Source organism: Callionymus lyra, chromosome 1 (assembly GCF_982586985.1).
Source record: "Callionymus lyra chromosome 1, fCalLyr1.hap1.1, whole genome shotgun sequence".
Classification (NCBI taxonomy): Eukaryota; Metazoa; Chordata; class Actinopteri; order Syngnathiformes; family Callionymidae; genus Callionymus; species Callionymus lyra.
This window is the reverse complement of record NC_141818.1, coordinates 19,662,801-19,678,214: the sequence shown is the minus strand read 5'-3', so window position 1 is coordinate 19,678,214 and position 15,414 is coordinate 19,662,801. Positions and strand designations below refer to the sequence as shown.

At 38.1% G+C, this 15,414-nt stretch overlaps 2 protein-coding genes across 2 annotated transcripts; one reads left to right on the top strand and one right to left on the bottom strand.

Moving 5' to 3' along the window:
* Window position 1: 1 nt before the first annotated feature.
* anapc7 (anaphase promoting complex subunit 7) lies at window positions 2-5,520 on the bottom strand. The gene is made up of 11 exons (XM_087796527.1): window positions 5,330-5,520; window positions 4,623-4,809; window positions 3,613-3,732; window positions 2,922-3,033; window positions 2,652-2,805; window positions 2,348-2,490; window positions 1,441-1,558; window positions 1,182-1,378; window positions 901-1,125; window positions 689-839; window positions 2-574 (listed from the first exon to the last, which is right to left on the bottom strand). The coding sequence occupies exons 1-11, from the start codon at window positions 5,428-5,430 to the stop codon at window positions 385-387; spliced, it is 1,698 nt and encodes a 565-aa protein (XP_087652653.1). The 5' UTR covers window positions 5,431-5,520; the 3' UTR covers window positions 2-384.
* A 1,272-nt stretch (window positions 5,521-6,792) lies between these two features.
* Window positions 6,793-10,440, top strand: LOC148088311 (ubiquitin-conjugating enzyme E2 G1-like). Its single transcript, XM_087796519.1, has 6 exons — window positions 6,793-6,958; window positions 8,093-8,195; window positions 8,284-8,381; window positions 8,468-8,646; window positions 8,715-8,822; window positions 8,898-10,440. Exons 1-5 carry the CDS (start codon window positions 6,916-6,918, stop codon window positions 8,799-8,801), a joined length of 510 nt encoding a protein of 169 aa, XP_087652645.1. The 5' UTR covers window positions 6,793-6,915; the 3' UTR covers window positions 8,802-8,822; window positions 8,898-10,440.
* The last annotated feature ends 4,974 nt before the right edge of the window (window positions 10,441-15,414 follow it).

Genomic DNA, 15,414 nt, shown 5'->3' with positions numbered 1-15,414 from the left:
CTCACTGGTGCAGCCTTTGTTTTTATTATACATTTATTAAAAATATGTACAAAATATTCAACATTTTGAAACGGTTACTCTCACTGATGAGGCTCAATGTTACAGGGAAACTTTACACAGAAATAATGGCAACATTGACTTTAAACAAAGATTACATTCCTCCTTTACGACCAAGACATTTTTTAAACTTTATCAAACATAAAAACTTTGCACTGACCCCTCCAAACTTCTCACAACACCAGCACCCTTTTTCCAAAGGTGCGCCTCATGGTGTCCGTCAACTTGTGTCAGCGGCTGTGACGACTTCCTGTACTCGTCAGCCTGGGAAATCAATCTAGGACACTACGTCTCTGGGCGAGTGTCGGGAGGAGGGGCGAGCCGGGGTCACTGCATTCCAAACCACTGCTCCTGATCAGCCCACTGAGCTGCGTCGCTGTCGCTTCCCTCCAGCTCTCCGTCTTCTCCGCTGCCTTCCATGTCGTCGCCGTCCAGCTCCACCGTGGCGTCGGTGGGACTCTCCTCCTTCTCCATCTTCTGCATGCCCTCCAGAGACTTCTGGTCGTTTGGATCCAGACTGGAGACGTTCAGAGAAGATGATGCTTTAGATTTGATCACAGTATTCTATAAAGTTGGTTTCTGTGCCCAGTCCAACACTAGATGTCACCAGAGTTACAGAGAAGATGTTTACCTGAGAGCTATACTGTACTGGTCCATGGCTTCTTGGAAATCGCTGACTGCCACTAAGAAATCTCCCAGCATCCTGTGCAGTGCACAGTCGCTCTGATTGGCCAGTGCGTTTCGGAGGAGAGCGATCCCTTCTTCATACTTCTGCTCTCGACCTGAGGAAGTACAAAGTATTACAGTCCGACGATAAAACCCGATATGAACAGTCAGACATACTTAGTAGCTCGGCCTTCTTCACCACGGCTTTGGTGTAGTCGGGCCTCTGAGCCAGAGCTTTGTCCAGCAGGGTCTTGGCCTTCTCCTGGGTGACCGGGTCTTCCAGGCACACTGTGGCCAGGATGGTCAGGGTCTGTGCGTTGGCACCCAGGGTCTTATAGATGTTGTTGGCCATTCCCATGGCCTCCCGGATGCCGTTTGACGCCAGATAGCAGTCGATCAGACCTGTGGTGAACACGGGTGTTACTGGACGCTCGGACACAACCGTGAGAGTTGAAAACCTTCATAGCAGTCCAGTCTGCAGGGCGCCAGTCGCATGGCTTCTCTGAAGTGGATGATGGCTTCTTGCACCCGGCCCATGTTCCTCAGTGCCGCCCCCTTCAGGAGAAGCGCCTGCACGCTGTTGCTGTTCAGCTGGATGGCCTTGGCCCCCAAGTAGAGAGCTCTGGAGTAGCGTTTGCTGTAGAAACTGTGGCACCTTCACAAGAAACATGGGATGTCAGAACTGAAAAACAAACTCTCATTTTAAAAAACACTCACCCCGAGATCACCCAGGGCTCAGCGTGCTGGTCTGAGATGTTAAAGAGTCGCCCTCCTAGGACCTCGACATCCTCCAGGTGACCTTCCCGAGCCATCAGGTATCCATACACGTCCATCCCTGTTGACAGTCAATCAATCCACAAGTTTAGTCAATTCATCTACCAATCTATCAATCCATCCATTCATCGATCTCATCTGCCAGTTTGCAAGCAAAATTACTCAAAAACTGATTTAATTTCATTCAAGTTTTAAGGAAATTATTGGAAAAGGAAGTGATTGTTCTTTTTTTTTTAAGTGTTCCAAAATACCATCTGGATCTATGATTAATTTAATTCGATTTGTCACTGCGTGGTTTAGAAGGACCTGAAAGCGTGAGCCGTCCCTTTGAGCTTATGGTTGGGGGTAAAAATAAATATTCTAGACAGAATAACTTTAGGGCAAAAAATAAATCTAAATCTTGGTGTAAATGTGACAGTTATGTGTTGATGACACTTCAATAAACTGTGTCTTACGTTTCAGAGGACAGTAAGTGAGCCCTCGGTTTAATAGTTTTTGATTGAATACCTGATCAAAGAAATTAATTATAGCTCAGAAAGTGACATATAGTGGACTCTGCTTTTCCAGTTCTTTATATTGTATTATTCTAAAGCGTAAATAAGGTGTTTGTTTTTTTTAATCAACCATTTTATATTCATTTTGAAAAAGGTAAAGTGCTTTTCTCACATTATTATTATACGTTTCATTATTAAGTATATATTTTCAGCCTTATATTGAGATGTTCAATGTTTTTGTGACTTCTTGGAATTCTGTTAAATGTCAACTTTGGTTTTGCAACAAATATAAACTAGAAATCATGAACAGGCAGGATGTGGGGAAAAAGCTTATTTTCTGACAACCTCACACACACCTTTGATGAGATACGGGTCCAGCATCTGTGCTTGCTCAAATCTCAGGATGGCATTTTTAGTATCACCGGCACGGAAGTAGACATCAGCCAGGCTCACCAGGAGGTCCACGTTGTCTCGCAACAGTGACTTCTTCTCCATCGAGCTGAGAAATGACGGGAAGCGTTAACAGCTAATAAATGTGTTATTAAAAGATGACATGTCAATAGGACAGCACATTTAAAAAAAATAAAAATCGAATGATTTGTGTCGTTTATATTTCTGATTCTAAAGCGAAAACATCTTTCTTGAAGCTTCAGTTCTCACCAGATGGTATTGATGGCTCTCTGATTGTCTCCAGTGTGAATGAAGGCGTATGCTTTTATCCACACCGTTAGCCAGTCCAGGTTTGGGATGCTCTGAATAATATCCATGGTCATGGATGCAACTTCAGCTCCTTTCACTGACAACGAGAGAAGACCTGAAGGAGCAGAGATCATTTTAAACATCTATATTACAGCAACAACAAGAAATCTTTAGTACTCAAAGTGCATCAACATTGAAAAAGATTTTCAGAAATTGTGAGTCAATATTTACCGATGATTGCATCCAAAGCAAGAGGACACTGTCTGAGGACTTCTTTATAGCTGGTCACCGCAGAGCGCTCTTGACCCGCTTTTCTGTACAGGTTCGCCAGCATCATGTTGATCTGACAAATAATAAAATAAAATGGGTTGATGGAACAATTTAAAAAAAATTAAATTACAATTTATTGAACTAAATAAAATAATAGTAATTGATATACTGTAGCTATTAAAAGCAAGAAAATTAAAATAAAAAAAAAAGAATGTTTCACATGTCTGCACAAACACGTTGCATATAACAGATGAAAAATCTATACTCTCAACTAAAGCTTGTTAACTCTTAATATATCTCCGAGACTGGACGGTGGCTGGATGTTGTGGAGGATATATTTCGTATAGAGAAATTGACATTTCAACTGAACGAAGACAGAAAGACCCAAAAACACTACAAGTGGACTGATTATTAAAATACGAACATAATATGCATATAGCACCCCTTGTTTTGCTTAGTTTATTTTATTATTATTATTTATTTAATTTGGTGTTGTAAGTAAGTTGTACGCTTGCACTGTTTGATTGTGTTTCTTCTAAAATAAAGAGTTTAAAAAAAAAAGCTAGTTAAGACAGCCCAATTAAGTAGTGTTTTATAGTAGTAGTAGAAGATTGATAGTATGTTTTCTGGTCTACATCAAAAACAAGCTTACCTTGGGAGTCCTCTGTCGGGAGGGAATCCCGTCAAGCACTGCGATGGCATCTTTATCAAGTTTCAAAATTGTGTAGCATTCAGCAATCTTGTACTTCACTTCAATCTCTGATGGAAGACTCTGAAAAACAAAGTTAAGTATTAAAATGAATGAGCATATACAAAAAGTTGTCAAAATATTCTAGAATATTTTAAACATCAATAGTTTTTTTTTCAAAATAAGCAGCATTTAAATTCTAAATGAAGGTCAATGTTTGCTAAATGCTTGGCTTCTTGTCTAAGTGCTAATGTTATTTATATATCTGCAACACAGACTATGTATATAAGAACGTTCAGAGTAGACTGTACTTTCTGAGGAGGATCCGATCATTTCACATCTGCAGGAAGCTCCTCTGCATGTTCTACTATTCTGTGGTGGCCAGTGTTTTATGCTGTGGTGTGTTGGGGTGGGGTGGGAACGTATCCAAGAGGAGTGACATGAGGGCTGGCTCTGTGGTTGGCATGAAACTGGACTCACTGGTGACAGTTGCTGAGAGGAGATCACTAGACAAACTACTGTCCATCATAGATGATGGTAGTCATCCTCTGAACACTGTCATCAGTGAGCAGATGAGCAGATGGAGCACGAATGCTCCTCCACAGATGCAACACTAATAGACTCAGGGACTCATACAGTCCTATAAGACGAGGAATGAAAAACTCTCAATTTGGGGTCAGATGCAGAAAGAAGGGATGATGTATTCTATGTTAATCTTTGTATCTTTTTAAGGTCTTGTGTAATTTCCTTTAATCTATGCTCTTTACATTTCATTTTCTCTTATGTTATTTCTCTTTATTTGCACTTTGTTCTTGTTCCTTGCTGTACCTTCTATTGTCTGCTGTGTACTGTAAACCTAATTTCCCAAAGGAGATCTCCAGAGGGATAAATAAAGTCCATCTAATCTAATCTATATGTTACTAGAGGAAAACAATGGGTGTACATTAGAAACTCACAGAACTTGAGTGGTATACCTGTGCCTGCAGATTTGCTGCTGCTCCACCTGTAGACGTCCGGACTTTAGAGGTCTTACTGAGCACTTTCTTCTGCTGAAGGGCCATACTGTATTTGCAGGCAGCGTTACGATATTCTTTATCGTGGAAGATGGCATCTGCGTGGTACACCAGTAGCTGGTATTTCTGAGCTGGAGAGAAAAGCTCTCTGGGAGCAGCGATGAAGAAAAAAGAAACCATTTAGTCATTAAGAAATTGCATTGTGTCAAGTAATAAACATCAATACAATTGTTAAAACATTTCATATCATTTGTTCAGTTTTATCACAATTTTTTCAGGCTTTAGGAAACATGGATAATCCTATCAATTGCTAACAATAACAGCAACGTATTAGCTGCTAAATGATGACCATAAATCATCATATATGACATTTTAATACCGAGATGTCGATTTTAACAGCATTAAACATTTTTTCTACCTTATTTTACATTTAGAAAGATCCAACACGGATGTTGACAGCATCTTTATAAAGAACTGCTTACATTCACAATGTAAACAAATGTCTTTAAGAATATCCCTCAAACGTGTGCATCCAAAAAAAACGAATAGTCCAGTAATGACCAACACCAACAGTTCCAAACGGTTGAATAACTACAACCCTTTGTAATTCTAGTTTATACATTTAAAGAATCCAGTTAATAGACGGACCCAGTGGTCCTGGTACTTACGGGTTGTTGTTGCTCATGGTCAGCAGTAGACTACTCATAATGCGGACATTCGAGTGAAGGCCAGCAGCAGCCATATCCCGCACATGATCCACAGCATTCATTTTGTTTCTCGTTCTTTGTTTTTATCCTGTAATGAAAAGTTGACGCTTGTTGACAGCTAATGCTAGCCAGCTGCGTTAGTGTGTATCAAAAATGGCGCCCAGCAACCTCCCTTCCGTGACGTGTTGAGTTCACGTGCATTTTAAAAGCTCGTAAATTTGAAATTTTCGAAATCGGATTATTTGTGTTACAGTTATGAGGAGAACTATTTCACATTAATTTAAAAACATATATTCAATGTATTTTTAATATATGAAAGAAAGTTTTGGTAGATTGATTTATTTCTATCGTTGATTTTATTGAGCTGTATATTCCAAGTGGACGCATGAGCGCAATTACTGTAACTTTTGAATTTTTCTTTTGTTTTGTATGTATTTATGTATTTATTTTTGATTGTATGTATTTATTTGATTGTTTTTACATTTTTATTGATGTTCTTTTGGCCAAATAATTTCTCCTCCGAGGGCTCAAGTATCTAGCTATCTATCTATATGTATGTACAGTATATATATATAATCCATATAAACTCTTCACTGGCTTCCAGTTTCTTTCAGGATCAACTTTAAAATTCTGGTTCTTACTTTCAGATCTATTCATGGTCAGGCTCCTCCTCACATCAGTGATCTGATCCAGCCTTACACTCCAGCTCAGGTTCTTAGGTCTGTGGATCAGAATCTACTGATGGTTCCAAGCACACGGTTCAGGACAAGAGGAGAGAAATCCTTCCAGGCTGTTGCTCCTAAGTTTTGGAACGACCTTCCTCTCCCTCTGTGTTTGATGGATCTACTGACTCCTTTAAGAAACATTTTAGGAACTTTTTATTTGTGCAGACTTTTCCTTGATTTTCTGGAACTCCCGTGTTGTTCTCAGAGTTATCTTGACCTTTTAAGTATAATTTTTATTGAGTATTATTTTAGATTGTTTAAGCGCTTTGTGACTCTGGTCTGGAAAAGCGCTCTATAAATATAAATGAATTACTTACTATAGCTATCTATCTCCATATAAATGAGAACATTCTGCATCTATTGTATCAATACAACGTTATTAAGGCTGATAAAATGGCATAGCTGGCCTTTTAAAAATATAAACTAATATTTGATTTAGCTATATTATGAAGATTGGTGTGGGTTCCTATTAATCTGGGTGGATAAAGATGGATGGATAAATTGCTAAATCTTGAACCTGCAACCGTTTGGACTGCAGGCAACCACTCTACCATCTGAGCTAATTGATAAGTCCCAATAATAATCAAATATGAAATGAAAAGTCCATCGTCTTTGTGGGTGACGAAAAACAATCCATACATCTTATCTGTTTAGTATTCTCTCTGACAAGCCAAATGCAGACACGCATGCGCAAAAGGACCCCAACAGCTGAAGCTGGTGTCAAAACAGAAGCACCAAAATCTAAACTCCATTACTGTGGTTGCTCTGTCTTACAGGGTGTATTCGTCCACTTGGATTCACTTCCATTCACGCCCACGTACCATGACCGAACAATCAGCATTACTTCTTCGAAAACAATTGGCAGGTAATGAGAAAACACACTCGTAAACAAACCACTCGTCATGACGCTAACTAGCAGCGAGCTAGCTCGCTTTCTAGCTTAGCTGTCTTAGACGTCAAGCGAGGGAAGCCATACAAGTGAATGACAGATACAGTTTGGTGTGTTCCTGTATTGACAACTGCCCGAGGTAGATTTGACATGTTTTCTTAAAACCTCCTGCAACGCAAACGGTTGAAAAACAAGCACAGGTTAAAGATAGAACGATGCTAAAGACGCTAACAAGCTAGCGAGTTGCACTGACGGACGGAACAAAGGAATAATCAGAGCTGCTATATGTTTGCTAAAACTAAAATATATCTTTGCAACACGCTTAGGTGTTTATAAATACAGTCGTACTCTAAATCAGATAAATGAAAAGGTTTTGATCTGTTGTCTTCACCAAAGTAATTGACATTGTTTTCCTCCTTCTGTAGTTTGATAGAACGAGTCAATGGTTTTCTGTCCCTACAAACTATATTTTCATTTCGCTTCTTTGCGATATTCTAATAGTTATTTAATTTGTTGTGGCACAACTTACCTTCAAAGTTTGATTGAGAAAGTTTATAAGACATAAACAAGTTTTTTTGTTATATATATATATACTGTATATAAGTAAGTAAGTATTTTTTATTGTATATACACCAGGTGGACATAGTAATCCACAGATTGAACCACATATATCTATCTTCAATGTTGTTTAATCACCCACTGGCTGTCTTGCCACTTTTTTAAATAGACTAACTGGGTTCTAATTTGAGTGATTGGCATGTTTAACCTGGATTATTAAATTATATCAAGTACATTAATTAATTAATTTCCAAAGGCCATCAATAAGTTAGTTTTTTCTCGTAAATTTTATTTCCCTAGAATGACAGTGAAAGTCTTTTTGTTGATAAAATAATCAGCATTTTTATGTGCATGTGTTCTTGACCTTATTATCCTTTATTCTTTTTTCTTTTTCTTTTTTTTTACCAAACTACACATTATATATATATATATATATATATATATATATATATATAAACATACATACATACATGCATACATGCATACATACATAGAATATTATTTGTTTGTCCTGTGTCCAACCAGTTAAAGAGCAGTTATCTTTTCTTTCAGAGCTCAACAAAAACCCTGTCGAGGGCTTTTCAGCTGGTCTGATAGATGATGATGACATGTATAGATGGGAAGTTGTGATCATTGGTCCTCAAGATACTCTTTTGTAAGTTCCTCAATTCTTTTTCTAATGACATACAAGCCTTTATCTTTGACTGGAGGGGTTGTAATTATCCATGTTTACTATTTTGCAGTGAAGGAGGGTTTTTTAAAGCTTACCTTACCTTTCCTTATGATTATCCACTACGACCTCCGAAGATGAAATTCATCACTGAAATCTGGCATCCAAATGGTAAGAACATACACTATTTCAGCCCCTTAAGGTGTTTCTTGCAACCATGAAGACGTTAGTTTTTATTTTATTTTGCTTCTTCGCAGTTGCCAAACATGGAGATGTGTGTATCTCAATTCTCCATGAGCCGGGTGAGGATAAGTTTGGGTACGAAAAACCAGAGGAGCGCTGGCTACCAATCCACACTGTAGAGACAATCATGATTAGTGTTATCTCCATGTTAGCAGACCCCAACAGTGACTCACCAGCTAATGTGGATGCTGCGGTACGCTCCGTGATCACATGTCTTTTATTGTCGAGGTGAAGAAAACTAACTTAAAGTTGCTTCTGCAGAAAGAGTGGCGGGAGGACCCAAATGGTGAATTCAAGAGGAAAGTGGCCCGCTGTGTAAGAAAAAGTCAAGAGATGGCTTTTGATTAGGAGTGAATGATTGATTCCAGGGTAAGCAAACAAGATCTTAAGTGTTTGAAGGTCAACTTTGCTTAATTCTTATCCTACTCTCTTCCTACCCCACAGTTGAAGGAAAGGAAATTTTAAGCAAAAGGCTATTGCACCCCTTGTTTTGCCAGTCAAAGGAATTGGTTGGCTTCAACCACTTTTCTGTGAACAATCGTCTTTTTTTCCTGCAAGAAGAACCAATCTGAAGTCCCTACCAGCAAAATTCTCCTGTTTCCTGCCTGGAATTGTATATTTAATCTTATTTATTTTGAAAAAAGAAAATGATGTAAGATATGTCACTACTGTAAATTAACTTGATTTTTTTAATCTGCTGCTGAACAGTTTCTACTTTCTACCAGGTTTCTTATGCAACTTCGTGGTCAAGATTGTGTATAACAAACAAACACCCGTTACTTTTAGGTCATCACTCCCCTACTCAATGCTAAGTCCCACGTCAATGTCAGTGTTGGCCAAATGGATTTTCGTCAGTAGTTGTGACTATTTTTAACCTGTTTAAATCACTTTAGCCTTTTGTTTGTCCTCACATCTTGTCATTGGTAGTTACAGGATCCCATTTGTCTTTCGGAAAATCATTACACAATTTCTTTTGTGTAGTATAGGAATACTTGTAGAACCAGGACTCTCAAAGCTGCATGATCCCCTCCAGCTTTTATCTGTCACTGCAAGCTGTGGATGTAAATGGAATGGCTTCTGAAGTGCTTTGAGAGTGGTGGTTTAAACAAACTTGGTCATGTGTAGCTAACTGTAGTGGTCTGGATCGCTCCGTCATGCTCATCATTTTACCTCTTCTTGTTTCAGTAGAATAGGTTTGACCCATTAAACCCCGGTATTTATAAAGGAGGACAACCAAAAACACCTGTGAAGTTGGCTAAGCTGTGATTTTCCTGTTTTTGTGCGCTGTCTAGGTGGGATTTGAACTTACCTCAAGTTAAAATGGAACTGTTTGGAGGAGGTTATTGGGATTTTTAGTTCACGCGGGGACTTTGGTGGGCTTGTCTGAGTAGCTAGTTGATGGCATGTTTGGATTTTCTTTGCTGTGCGTTAGCCACATTCACTTGAGAGATATTCTGTATTTCTGCACTTGTTTATTAACTGGTGTACATGTTGGTAACATGTTCACTTAAATTCAATCACTCGCATTTCTTAAAGAACTATTTATTTAAACTATTTTGTTTTTTCATTAGGATGGTCACAATCTAGCCATGTTTATAAAACAAATGTTCATGTTGAAACTGTTCTATTTGCATTTCTCCAAAGTCAACCATGACAATGTGCAAACGCCAGCTGGGGGTGTCGTAGGAAACCATTTCTGTACACTGTAGCTGAATGAAGTGAACACTGAACGTCCAACACATCTGCTGTCAACATTACCTTCTTAATTTAAAGTCAACCCTCACTATCCCACCATGAGCTCCTCTGACCGGTGTTCACTGTATTTGCACAGATTCAGTGCGTTTTCTCAATGTCACGAAGCAATATGCTCTGAAAATGATGTGTCCAATCCACTTTCAACGCCATTGTTTTGCTGTTTTCTTTATTTTACATTTTGTGTCGATGCAATGTATATTGGACATGATGCTCAATAAAGTGTGAAAACATAGCACTTGTGTCAGTTTTTTTTACAACTGCCCTTTTACTAATACCCCAAAGATTATGTACTAAAAGAAACATAAACTGTTACTCGTCATATGTATTAATTCGATATAAACCTAACTAAAACTAAGAAAGCAGTTGTTTTATGACTCGTGTGTATTAAAATACTGTTATGTATTAGTATACTCTTTGAGTAAATTAAACTTTTTATTTTGTTTCCTTTTGGATATTGGGATATGCATGTTATCAAATCAGCCTTTGCTGGTGACGTCATTAGCACCTAGCTTCTCTACGTGCTAATAACATGTTACAATGCACTGTGTTCTGGAAGGAATGTGGTCTGCTGGCTCAGGCCTTTGAGGGTTGTCAAGATGTCGCAGTTTGCAGTGGGAAAGTTGAATCCAGGGGATTTTTCCTTCCACCTTTACAGCCAATAAATGGAAACAGGGGTGGTGAGAAGAATCCGGAACAGTCCTTCTCAGCAATCACTGTTCCACGCTTTTCGCTTGATGACCTTGATGTAGACCTGGTTACAGATGTGCACTGTTGCTGTCAATCACTTAATTGACAAAATGTGATCCTTTTTTCACTTCTGATGATCTCCGGAATTCCAAACTGAGGAATTATGTGTTTACATAATGCCTTGTCTACTGTAAGGGCATCTGGTTTAACCTTTGGAAAGATCTCAAACCACTTAGAGAAGGCGTCTAAAAGTATTAGACAATATTCAACACCTTTCTGTTTAGATAACTGAATAAAATCTAGGTGAATGGTCTGAAATGGATAAGTTGGATCAGGGAATGAGCCACGTTTTGGTCTCATTTGACATTGGGAGTTATCAAGAAGGAATGAAACCTGTGCCTGTTATAAATCCCATTTATCTGGTCTACCATCCCTTCTGTTGAGACAAGGGTCAACCCATGACTCAATACTGCAGCCCATTTAAACAATAATTGTGGTAATCACGTTTTTTCTTCGGGGCCTATGTATAACTTGTTTACAAGTTTGGATCTATTCTTTCTTGGTTCACTGTTCTACCTTGTTTGGTAAAGGTATATCCCAAATATCTGCCTTTTTTCTTGCAAAGTTGTAACTTGCTTTCACTTACTTTATTACCTGTTTTATGCAAATACTCAAGGAGTTGGAGAGTGTCTTTTTTTCATTTGTCTTGATTTTCGTTAACCAATAAGATGTCATCTACATAATCCAACATTTGACTTCCTTCCTTTGGAGTAAAGTTACTGAGACACGCCTGAATGTTTTGAGCAATGTATGTGACCGTTAATTAGTAGTACAAATTCTGGTTTAAGTTTTTAATCTGTTTCATTAGACAGTTACTGGCTCTTTTAAACCATTAAGAATGGCGGTTTTTAACAGTAGGTTAAAGGCACAGTTTACATCATTATTTTCAGGGATTCCACTGTTGCCTTTAAAGGGCACCGAATGTGCTAATTAAAGTGTCTCTTAAATGGTTCTAGGACCTCTATTATACTCATCAGAATGTTTCTTTTTGCACACAACTCTCATTTAATAAAGATATTTACATTAGAAAATACGCTTAAGCCCCGCCCACTTAAAATGCGCTGTTTGGCTGAGAACAAGTCTCGTCCAAGCAACCACGCCCACTATGCGCTGATTAGTCACAAAAACACGAGTTGCATTCAAAGACTCACGTAAATTTAAAACTCACCCTTAAAACTCCTGTTTGGTACATTAAAAACGAATAATAAAAATAAGGTCTGCTGCTTAATGCACACATTACAAAAACACCTAAAGGAAGAAGTAACTCTCACCATTTTTACATAAATATTTATTTTGTTTCACGATTAACATGTAGGTACTTAACTGATTTAGTGCTTCTAGATAGGACACTTCCACCAGAGTGATTCTGACCAGTCAGAATGTTTAAACCTTAATCTCAACATTTCAGACAGGAGAGAACTTTGTTAAGTAACAACTTCAAAACGGAGCAATGTCATCATGAATGACCTACTGAATTTCGAAGAGGAGGACTTCAACATTTGAATAAATCAGGAGAGTTGGGTTTTCACATTAGGTGCCCTTTAAGACTTTGTAAATTCTACTGCAGAATTCTACGACCGTTTTACCTTCTTTCTGGATAGGTTTTGTTCTGTTATTTTAGCGTATTCTCTTTTTTAAATACAGTTAACAATGTTTTATTCTCAATAATTATTTCGCACCCATTCACACAACACATTAAATCACAAACTAAGCACCTCTAGTTTCCCTATATGAAATAAGAAGTTTCAAGTTTCAAATTTCCACCTGTTGCTGTCTGAACAGTAATTACCTGCTAGTAGTAAAACGTTTCTGTCTGATCTATTCGTTCTTGTTCTGTCTCCTGGGTCCAGATAGCATTTGCGTCCTCCCGGAGAATGGCCCAGAGAAACTGGCCAGAGGGAAAAGTGGACTTATCGGAACACTGGCTGGTACCAGTTTATCCCGATCACCCTCCAGAAGATAGCGTAGACATCCGGCTCTAGGGACCCAGTTTATGTCAGGGATTTTCTCCGGGAAAATCGGAATGAGAACAGAGACAAGCAGAGTTATAATCCAGATTTACCACCAGCAAGGAGCGGAGGCGCTTCTCGAAGCTCTTCCCAAACCACTGAACCTCTCTCCTTTTTATTCCATATTTCAGATGATGACACACTTAGAAACATTTTGTTAATTTGTTGCTGGACGCAGCAAGCAAAAAATGTTTTTCTGTATGAGTCAGTGAGCGCGGCATAATAGCCTGCACGGGAAGACCAGCTCCCATAACTGTCATAAACTCTAACTAGGCACATTCCTTCCAGCTCATTGTGAGCCGCAGCAAGCATGAATACATGTTTATTATGATAAGACTATAAGCAACATGAATTCTTTAACAGTTAGGCTGTTTAAAAAGTGAAAGCTGCCTGACATTGAATAAAGATAATAGTTTACTCCTGCTTGATGTTGCACAGTCACTTTGTTCTCATACTTATGTCAATAACCAAAGTACACACATGAAACTAATGACTTGGATTTGCTCCTCTCCCAGGTCACATGAAGACAATGTACACTGATATGTCCTTACATCGAGATGAGTATGGACCAAGAAGCATAGAAGAGGTGAGTTTTTAGTCAGTTTACTTTAAGCTTCTATATAAATCAGTCATGTAGAGCAGCTAAAAAAGTGTATTCAATGTTGTTATTTCTTAATGACTACGCATTAACTTACATTTCTACTTAACGATGTTCAAGTAAAAAGAGAATTTAATCAATAAAGGGAAACATGTCTTCTTAGTCAAGGAAGTGAGTCTTGACCTGAATTACCGCCAACATTTTATAATGGGTTAGAGGCACCCTGCTGTGTGGCACCGCATAAGCCGATCCATCCTTTGTTTGTGTTTCATCCTTCTGGACACTTAATCTGATTCTTGTAAACTACAATAAAGCTTTAAGTCCGGAAACTCTTGATTCAATTGTCTAACCACAGAGGTGTCACGGCCGTGTGTTCGTCCAGGGGGAAACTCTAAACGAGTGTGTGGCTGATTAAAGAAAAGGAGCAAAGATCATCCGGAAATAAGAAATGCTTCATATATTAAGGCTGCTTGGATTGAACTAGATGATAAAAATCTAATTTCTGGGCCAACGCTGACAAAAATACAGCCGACACAGTATTATTTCAGACACAGATCACCCAGTGTTGTAAAATACATTTGTAACTGCAGCCTTCACAGCCAGATTAATATTTTGGAATGGCTTCTTTACAAAATTGTCAGCTTCAGAGAGCATCACAAAATGTTGACCTCGGTAAGAAAATGCTTTTGCTTTAAGATGCTGTAAGACAGGAGGACATTGGGGGAAGATGCGTTTTGACTTACTCTTACTAGAACCGCCAGGTGGCCGACAGTTAAAGGGTAAACGGATTAGGTTTGACAATATCTATATTGCCTGATGTAAGGCACATCATTGTTTTATTTTGAAAAATCCAAGCAATGTAATCCCAAAAACGAACCTGTAAAGCTGAAGCATGAAAGAACATTTTTGAGTCATGAAAACATCAAGAGGTGCAACTCTTCTTTTTTGACATCTAACCAGCTGAAACTAGAGATTTGACAATACAAAAATACACATGGTCATGTGACCAAACCCCACCATTTTGAGCTTTATCAGATATGCTATGCTTCTCCTGTGCGTTTAAGAATAAAAAGAGAAATTTAGCACTTCTTTATAGCTGTTCACCGCAGAACACTCCTGACCCGCTTTTCTGAACAGGTTAGCCAGCATAATGTTGATCTGACAAATAATAAAATGGGTTGATGGAAGAATCTATTTGACGCAACCGAAAAATTAAAATGATAAAATTACAATTTATTTAACTAAATAATATAATAGTAATTGATGCACTGTAGCTTTGCGATTAAAAGAAAGAAAATTAAATTGTAAAAAAAAATAATGTTTCACATTGCTGCACAAACACGCTGCATATAACAGATGATACATCTTTATACTCTCAACTAAAGCTTGTTAACTCTTAATGTTTGCAAGGAGATTCTCGGTTAATAGTATGTTTTCTGGGCTCAATAAAGTATCTATCTATATACAGTATATCTATCTATCTACATATAAATTAGAACATTCTGCATCTATTTTATCTCCTACACGCAGCATATTACAACGTTATTAAGAGTGATAAAATGGCATAGCTGGCCTTTTAAAAATATAAATTAATATTTGATTTAGCTATATTACGACGTAAAATCAATGCATTTATCCCATTCTATGAAAATTGGTGTCGGTTCCTATTAATCCAAGATGGATGGATAAATTGCTAAATCTTTTTAATTGATAAGTCCCAATAATAATCAAATATGAAATGAAAAGTCCATCGTCTTTGTGGGTGACGAAAAACAATCCATACATCTTATCTGTTTAGTATTCTTTCTGACAAGCCAAATGCAGACACGCATGCGCACAAGGACCCCAACAG

Excerpts from the sequence above, each read along its gene's own strand:
- anapc7 (XM_087796527.1), bottom strand. The coding sequence starts at position 5,430 with ATGAATGCTGTGGATCATGTGCGGGATATGGCTGCTGCTGGCCTTCAC. Across the intron at positions 2,806-2,921 it reads TGCTTTGGATGCAATCATCG|GTCTTCTCTCGTTGTCAGTG; the intron begins GTAAATATTGAC and ends CTGCTCCTTCAG. Across the intron at positions 1,559-2,347 it reads GGACCCGTATCTCATCAAAG|GGATGGACGTGTATGGATAC; the intron begins GTGTGTGTGAGG and ends GACTGTCAACAG.
- LOC148088311 (XM_087796519.1), top strand. The coding sequence starts at position 6,916 with ATGACCGAACAATCAGCATTACTTCTTCGAAAACAATTGGCAG. Across the intron at positions 8,196-8,283 it reads GGTCCTCAAGATACTCTTTT|TGAAGGAGGGTTTTTTAAAG; the intron begins GTAAGTTCCTCA and ends ACTATTTTGCAG. Across the intron at positions 8,382-8,467 it reads TGAAATCTGGCATCCAAATG|TTGCCAAACATGGAGATGTG; the intron begins GTAAGAACATAC and ends GCTTCTTCGCAG.